Here is an 8850-nt window from a genome sequence, read left to right as displayed (position 1 = left end):
GCATTAGACACTTCTGGACCTATTCCTAAAGTTTTAGTATGCAGGTTTGCAATGCATCTCCTGAGCTCCGAACACCAAAGGTTACCGAGGGCGCCTACCTCGCTGGAGTCCTCCTGCTGGTTGATGACAGTCAGTGCGTCCTCGGAGGCCTGCCTCTTGGCCTCGGCCAGAGCTCGCTCCATCTTGGACCTCTCGGCTGAGATCATCTCGTGGGCTTTGCGCTCGGCATCTGACACGGCCTTCTGCAGCTCCGACATCGCCTGCCGCTTCACCTCATTCACGGCTTCTTCTGAGGAGAGAGCCACGGTGCTTTACACACAGCACTGCAACAGAACCCATCTGTCCTAACACAGCTGTTTACCTGCTGGCTTTTCGGTCCCTTTTTATCTATCTGCCTGTATTTCTATCATATACCGTTTCTATTCCATTTAAGCACTCCCTTTTTACCGATTCTCTCAGGTGACCCAGCAGCAATGGGGGTACCTGCTGTCGACACTGGAAGATTTATGGGTATCCGAAGATATGATTTCACAAGCAGTTCAATCCTATCACCTTGATAAGCAGCTTGGTTTTTTCGGCTCATACAGTTCTATTGGTGGAGCAGATTAGTTATGGTTCAGAGGGAGTGTTACTGTTTGCTTTAGTTGCAAAAACATCCCTCTACTTATAAATTTGCCCATTTTGACAGATGCGATTGACGTTACAGTCATTGAACAACACCGTTGTTGAATTGTTGTTTTATTCATTACATAGGTGCCGATTGAGTTGCTAGTACTGAAATCGATTCTGACTCAAAGATAGGATCAGATAGGAGTAACACTGGTCAGGCTCCCTCCCCTTGCCCACTTCTTGTTTACTGAAGCCAGAGAATGGAACCAAGCCCTCCGTATAGCAGAGACACATTTGGATTATGCAGGCTGTGTACTGTTTTAGTCAGGTTCAATCTGGGGAAAGGATCATTAGGATAAATTACCATCATATTTTACAACAAGCTGCAGCCCTGTCAGTACCTCCATGGGTGCCCTCAGGGTTCTTTAGTGAATGGGAGCTGATTGGCTGAACCTCTCTCCTTCTCTCTTTCTCTCTTTCTGTTTACTTTCTGTGGTCTGGGTCTAACACTCTCCCTCTCTCTCTCTCTCTCTCTCTCTCTCTCTCTCTCTCTCTCTCTCTCTATATATATATATAAAGTGCTCTCTTTTTTGTTTGGTCTATCTCTAAGAACCTCGACCACTCAATTATCAGCAGAATTAATGCATGCTCTGCTAAGATTGCTTTGCAAATTTAATTAATGTTATCAAGGAACCTGGAGCAGGCACTGGAGCAATTAGCTCTTAATGGAAAGAGGGTGAGCAATATTAAAGTTTAGATTCACAAGGGATTTAGCAGTGTACTTAAAAAAAAACAAAAAAACTTTTCTTTCAAATTTTCAAGGTGGAGTCAACAGAGTCCCATAAACCAGTACAGATTGTATTATCATTCATATAGAGAACTTGTTTCTAAGTAGAATATTAAATTGTCCTTACAATTAAATGCCCCCATACCAAATAAGTTAATAAATCAATAAATACTGTTTTGACTCACCCTGCTTGCTCTGCAGTTTTTTTATTGCTGGCGAAAGCGGGATACTTGCAGTACCTGTATGAAAAACAACTGCAATTAAAATTGCATTACTGCAAGTGAACATGCTGTAAATCGGTAAAACAAGCAACAGCAGAATTTACTTAGACTGCAGCCCAACTGCACTGTGACAAGAGTTTAGCTGCACTGTACTATAACTTCATGGTTACACAGCTAAACATTACAGGAACTAATATACTCCTACACACAGTTATAGTGCAGTTAAGCTGCAGTCTAACTAAACTACACTGCAGTGCCCATTTACTGCAGTTTCCTTGCCATTTAACTGCAGTCATTTTTCATACCCTGAAGTGCTAATAACAATTGGGGCTGTATCCCTAGGCTATTCCTTCAACGTCTCCACTAGCAAACCAATCTGCTGTGCAATGACAAGCCTGGTATCTTACCAGCCTTCCTCCAGATCTCCTCCGACATGTATCCTGAGGGAGGTCTGTGCAAAAAGTCCCGGTGAATTTCTACAACATGAAATAAAAAAAAATAGCTTGTTTATTCAGGGTTAAGGTACTGGGTATCAAAGTACTGGGTGAAGAGAGACAAAGCTAATTCCACAATGCTTAAACATCTCCACCAAACACAGTCAACCAAACACACTGTAAATGGCAATGGTATGTATCAACAATTTTTATTTTATTTTTATATTCATGACTAATAGGGTTTTTGTGTAGCATAAAAATACCACCAATGGCTCAATTCTGTATGCGTTGTTTCTTTCATTGAGACAGTGCAGCCTTGTGCCAGTATTGTACCAGACATTTCTTTGATTGGAGATTTAGCCAAGCATACAGTGCTACTAGTTCCCAAATGCCTTAACCGTGTAGTATTCATTGACTGTGATTTTAGCATACATACAATGTCATCTGGTGGTCTAGTGCTGCATTGGCACCGTCTCTATGAAAGCTTTCCCTCATAGTTCTGGGACCGCAGTTCTGACCTGAACACCCTCAAACAGGGAATGCGGATTTATTTAACTTGTGGCCTGAGCTGGAACCCAGGAGTCCAGACAACAATCCTGCCAGCCCCACCAAGAAGCTTCTTTAGAATTCAGAAGATTTTTTGATTGAGTGTTTTGACATTTTTGATAAAGGCTAGCGGCTGTATCCTGTCAGTAATACCTAGCGGCTGCGCCTCAGAGACGTTAGAAGAAGTGTTGGTGTTGGAGATGGAGGAAGAGGAGGAGTTGTGAGGAACAGGAGGAGGAGGAGGGCGCTGGCCGGAGCTCACACCTTTTTTCATATCTTCGGCGTCGCTGTAGCGGCGGATCCAGTGGTTCATCTCCTCGCGATCTGCCTCCTGGCAGCGACGCAGCACCGTCAAGGACCGCCGTGTCTTCTCTACCATGTCCATGATGCAGTTCAGCAGCTGGGGTGAGGAAGAGGCAGAGGCACAGTGAGACAATAGAAAACAAGCAAGGTTACTTGGTGCATTTTAATGATCTGACGCTGGGATTGTACCGCTGGCTAGCTGATTCAACCTTCTTTCCCTCCTCCAGCCTTCTAAACTGCTCTGACCTCAGCTATACTTAGTTCAGCGGAGTGTTATTGATCTATCCAGGGCCCAGAGTATGGCATGCTTGCTCTGTGACTGCAGTCCTTGTGTCAGTTGCTCCAGTCCAGCTGTAGCCTCAGTTGACTGGGGACCTCGCTCCATCTGTGGACGGTTTTCGTTGTTTGTAAATGTAGTGCTATAGAAAGCTGAGGGATGACTAACACTCGCTATAGGAGAGCCGTGGTGTTACCTGCCCTGCTCGTCAGTCCAGGGACTTTCCCAGGTAACAAAGCTGATTTTGGGATGCTGACTGATGTCTGTCAAGGACTGTGTTGACACTGCAAACACATTTCAATTGGGGCCAAAGCTGAACTGGAACTCTAGCCCCTACCCCCTGGCCCCCCTTTGTTGTCCTCAAGCGCGGGTTCGGCTGCAGATTTAGGTATTCAAACTGGGGAACCGTACCCCAGCGACACGTACATTATCGAGGTGCTTCCACTCCTCTGCCCACTCGCGATCCGTCAAGCGGTGATCAATGACTTCCTCCTGTCGGGCACCATGCACTGCTGCAACACAAACAGAGCACAGAGTGAGCACTGCTGCCTCTTCATGGCAAACTTCATATACTACTTTGTGTACTTGCTTTTCTATAGAAGTGACTTTTGTTACCCCTCTACTTTCAGCCATGTGTTTTGGGGTTAGGACTCACCAGTCATCAGTGCATGTGTGTGCTGGATACTCACCACCTCTCTGGTGTCTCTCGCGGGCGTCTCGGAGTTCGGAGTGACGGTACGCATCGCGGTACTGATGCGCAAGGGCCATGTCCTCCAGCCGGTAGTGCTGGGGTGGGGGAGGGGTGGGGTGTGGCAGGCCATTTGGGGGATGAGGAGGCAGGCCGTTCGGAGGGGGGTGCGCTGGGGCCCCGTTGCTGGGGCTGTAGCGCTGGCTGGGGCTCACTGTGCACGGTCTCTTCTGGAGGTGCTCCGAGTGCAGGGGGTCCCGCTCCACCCCGTTCTCTTTGGTCCTGAGGGTTACAGAGACAGCAGGGACCAGGCACCCTGTATTAATAAGTGTACTAAGTGTAGGCAAAGCTACTGCACTGTAACTGCAGTAAAAGATGTGCCAAAAATGAACAGTTACAACAAAAGTAAATTATAACATTAATGTTAATTGATTTTAGTTACAATTTTGCAGTGGTAATCCTTAACTCCCATGTCACAGACTTTTCTGTAAATTCCCGCACCAGGTGCTGATTTGCTGTAGTGAGTCTGATAGTCTCCCTTCACTTCTATTAGCTACAGCTGGTATTGGGATGTATAGAAAAACAGCAAGCGGAGCGCTCTGCTTTAATTTTGTTAAACATCTATAAAAGCAGTTTGGCTGCAGTGTACTGTACCTACATAGTAACTACAATTTTAAAATCACTATAATAAATATGATGGCAGTTACAATGCAGTGAACCTGCAACCTAATTACACAGCCATTTAATTCAGTTCAGTCTCAGCTTACAATGAAACCCTGATCTCAATGTACTATCCGGGCATGACATAAAGCAAATAAACCGAACAGCTGCATCATTCTGTCATCCCACAGTAAGCAAGTGGTGGGGAGGAGGTGTGGGGATTACTGAAGGATTGCCCACCCCTTCCCTCACATACACACCCTTCGTGGCTGATCCAAAGCTGGAGTTCAGCACATAACCATCTGGATACATCTCTGACCTAAGGGCAGCTACAGACTGACTCAGAGCGAGAGACGGAGAAGGGCTGTGTAACCAACGTGAAATGAGAGGAATGGAAAGAAGATCCATTGGGCATTGGTATCCTTAAAGACAAACAGGACCACTAAGATTAATGACGTTATACCATTTAAAGATGCCAGACAAAAATTTGACGTACCAAACGGCTGTTATTTTGAAATACAACTTAGAAGGGTGTTTTCTTGTGCAAACAATTATGTTCATAGATCAGGTAGGTTTTTGGGGCTGTTTTGGGGGAAAGGTAATGCAACTAACTGTTTGTGGTGTATCAGAAGTTATTAGCCTCACAAGCTTTCACAGTAACAAAATAACATCTAAACAATACAACGTACAACCCCCCCCCCCATATTCAGCGCATACAGCTCGCTTACATAATTGCACTTCCTAATGCTGTTGTTTAAGTAGAAGCAGAGGCCCGGGTGGAAGAGAGGACTGCTGGTTGCTGTTACCTGTCGGGCGTCCTCCTCTTGCCATGCTCGTTAATCTCCAGCAGGATCTCGGAGGAATCGAGCGGGGAGCTGGCGTTGGCGTCCAGCAGCAGCTGCTCGTGTTGAGCCAGGTACTGGGCGGGCGTCTGCTTTGCCAGCCGGGCACAGTGCAGCAGCTCACGCTGGAGCAGGGGCAGGTTAGCCTGGACAGACAGAAAGAGCGAAAGAGGGTGTGTGTGTGTGAGATAGAGAGAGAGGGGGAAACAAGAAACCAAAAAAAAAGGATCATAATGCAGTCATTGTGTAAATCATTAAAATAGCAACCTCCTAGGTGTTTAACAGACAAATATGCTGCAAAGGCTACATGCATTGTAAATGTTCAAAAAAGGGACACATTTTAATGATCCATTGAAGGCAGTCAAGCATCACATTTTCTTTTCAGTTTAGATAATGTTCAACGAAGACACAGCATGTGCAATAACTATTCAGAGCTGTATCTGTAGGAAACATGCTGTGCTACAGTAGGGTTGAATTATCAGATGCTGTCCAGACTGCTGCTATCTGTTGTTTAATATGCTCCTTCTGTATTTGTTATAAATTGACACCTTGCCAGCTCCCCATGTGTTCATCATGCAGCTCCCAGCATTGGAGCTCTCCTCATCTGAATGTGTTCCATTTCTTTAACGCAATCCCCATACTGTGAGCGTGGGGGGGGGGTGTGGGGGTGAGCGAGAGACACGCTGCTGTTGTCGAACCGCAACCAGGCAACACTGCCGTAGCTCAGATCTCAAATTGACGTCATGTCAAAAAAACACACAAGATGCTCGGTGACACAGCAGGGGCCTGCATTAGCTCTGCAGCTTTACAATTCATTTTGTGGTCTCATCCCAGACATGTTTTAGTACCGATTTACTATACTTTAGCACTGTACCTGTTGCAAAGAAAGTGAATTGAAAGTGTGATGGCTGGCAAGGTAACAGAGTGAAAATAAAGTCTATAAACCTAAATAGCAAAAAGAGAAAAAAGCTTGAGAGAGAATGGTACTGTGCTAATGAGGCTTTCAGATAACTATCATATAGCATGAGCCTTATTCTACAGTAGCCTGCAAAAATAATCTGACAATTAGCATTATGGTACTTGGTACATTTTCTGTGTTTACTTTCTACGCCAGCAATTAGAGAGCTGCTACCGAAGCCTACAGTGTGTAGCTCCCAGTGGAAACAGGTCAGAATTGTCTGCTGTTGACACATCACGTGACCGCCTAAATTATACATTGTAGAATATTGGATTTTCACATTAGTACAGTTGCTTTTCATATGGTCAGTAAGAAGGTACAGGGTTAAGAAGATCCCTTATATATTTTTTTCTGATAACCAACTGTTGACACATTGAGAAGTGTTTCGTGTTGTTACTCTGGGGTGGGGATAAGCAGGCGTTTGCAGAAAGAAAAGCCTTTGGAACATCTGTTGTGAAACCTGCTGAACACCACCGCTCAGCAGCCCCAAAGATTGAACAGAGACAGATTTAGAGTTAACGCAAGTGTGCCCGTTTTAATGCAAAGGATTGCCATATGGGACCCCGCTCGTCATTTAGCTTGCAGATAGTGCACAGGGATCAGGATTGTATTTATCTGCAAATTCTGCTAGAGGTTTCTGTGCTTCAGTGGAGAGTTTAGAGTTGCCAAAGAAAGGTATGTATTCAAGTCTTCAGTATGGCTTCAGATATATAGTGTAGTGAGATACCAGAATGAACTTCATGGCTCACAAACACAAAGTAACAAGGACTCAGTGGACTTCCATGGGACTAGATATGAACTTTTCCCAGACAAAAAATAAAATTCCTTAAAATATAAATAGTAGGATCTATCTACCTATCTGTATACCTCTAGCTTTTTGTTTTCCTGCAGATTTTTGCACGATGACCTTGGGGTGAGTTGCTGATTTGAAGGCTGGTTACAGTGCTGTGTGCTGATTGAGTGGTTCTTGCTAAAAAAGTTGATCTAAGAAGTGAAAAAAGGCCACAGGGGAATTTGAGGTCTGAGTGCTGCCTGGTGTTGCCTATATCATTTTAAAACAGATTGCAGTCCAGCATAATGAAATTGTTGTAAAGATAAGAAAGCATTGTACAGTATTGTTAAAAACCATAGAAGCTGTGCTGTGTTTATGCTGCTTTCTGTCTGTGCTCTCACCTTGAGGAAGGGGATGACGAAGGGCCTTAGAGGGAAATTGGTGGCCTCCTGGAGCTTTGAGTGAAACTCTTCAATAGTCAGCGTAGAATTCTATGGGAACACAGAACAGGTTATATTCTGGACTTTCTATGACACACAGACAGATTGATAGAAAGACAGGATTAAATTGAAGCCATACGTGCGCTGGTGGCTTTGCAGAACAAAATAGAATGCAGGACAGTGACAAAACACACAGATGCACAGGCAGTGATGGAAAGGGATAGGCAGGCTCACCACTAGGCCCAGCACCAGGCTGCGGACTCGCTCTCCGATCTCGGGGGAGATGTCGTTGCCGAACTGCTGCAGCGTGGTGAGGAAGCGCTTGAGCTTGCAGAGCTGCCGGGCGCCGCAGGCTGGCGGGAGCTGCTGATTGGACAGGGAGGCCGTCGACGACATGGCCGGCCCATTGCTGAAGCCGTTCGGAGTGGAGGGGCCGCCGTTGAGGGCTGTGGGGGAGTGGCTGCTCCCGTTCAACACTGACACAGAAAAGACAGAAACATCAATCAACCAATAACACTTCCCAAGAAGATCTAAAGACCCACCATTAGGACCGGCTCTCCAGTTGCCAGCTCCTTAGGTGGCTGGAATAGAGAGATTTCACTGTACTTGATAGGAATGTGCCCATAGCATTTACACATACATTTCATAAATTTCACCCAATGCTAATTTCAAGCCTACAAACAATGATGGTTGTGCATCAAAACAGCATCACCCTGATTTTGCTTGTTCCAATCTACTAAACTTTCGCTGTACAACAGCTGTTTTTCATATAGGAAGCATCTGACTGCCCTCACCTACCCCTCACCACCCAACCAAAGAAATCTCTGTTTCTCTCTCTCAGTCAGACAAATAGAACTATTAGGGGAACTTGTTGAAGAGGTGCTAAAAATAGGTGTGCAGCACGGTGTTACTTTTATTCTGATAGCAGGTGTGTTGCTAAATCAAACCCTGCATGTGTCCCCCAACTAAAAGCAGGATCCATTTTCAGGTTCAACACCCACCCCCAAACACACAGAAATTAAAGGTTCAATGTAACCTTTTCTCTTTATTACCTTTTATTTTTTCCAGTAACATATAACTTGAGTTTTGCTTAAATACACCACAGTAGGCAAATTAATATGGTACTATGACTGTAAAAATGTTTTACGTTGTTGCTGTTTGACTGGTTTAAAACTTTCATTTCAAATGTTCTACTTTTCCCATGACGCATAACTGGTCTACAGTTCAAATATAACTATTTAAACCAAAGTTAATGCACACTCCCCGGGCGACACTTTTATTTCAGTGCCCCCTATCCTCCATGCTAATCTGCT

General features: G+C 45.0%; 1 protein-coding gene across 7 annotated transcripts in view; it reads right to left on the bottom strand.

The window, feature by feature from the left end:
- LOC117424210 (protein CBFA2T3) overlaps positions 1–8850 on the bottom strand; it is a 44371-nt gene that overhangs the window by 8225 nt on the left and 27296 nt on the right. For 2 of the 7 annotated variants that reach the window (XM_034040368.3, XM_034040374.3), the window contains exons 3-11: positions 7772–8013; positions 7499–7588; positions 5332–5513; positions 3867–4147; positions 3589–3689; positions 2751–2997; positions 2025–2093; positions 1582–1635; positions 99–289 (exon numbers count right to left, since the gene is read on the bottom strand). In XM_034040368.3, coding sequence (XP_033896259.2) covers positions 99–289; positions 1582–1635; positions 2025–2093; positions 2751–2997; positions 3589–3689; positions 3867–4147; positions 5332–5513; positions 7499–7588; positions 7772–8013 — 1457 coding nt within the window. The remainder of the gene's footprint in view (positions 1–98; positions 290–1581; positions 1636–2024; positions 2094–2750; positions 2998–3588; positions 3690–3866; positions 4148–5331; positions 5514–7498; positions 7589–7771; positions 8014–8850) is intronic. The other 5 variants (XM_034040369.3, XM_034040373.3, XM_034040370.3 and 2 more) reach the window with 5 other exon arrangements.

The sequence above is a fragment of the Acipenser ruthenus genome, chromosome 19 (assembly GCF_902713425.1).
Source record: "Acipenser ruthenus chromosome 19, fAciRut3.2 maternal haplotype, whole genome shotgun sequence".
Classification (NCBI taxonomy): domain Eukaryota; kingdom Metazoa; phylum Chordata; class Actinopteri; order Acipenseriformes; family Acipenseridae; genus Acipenser; species Acipenser ruthenus.
This window is presented reverse-complemented; position numbering and strand designations above follow the sequence as displayed.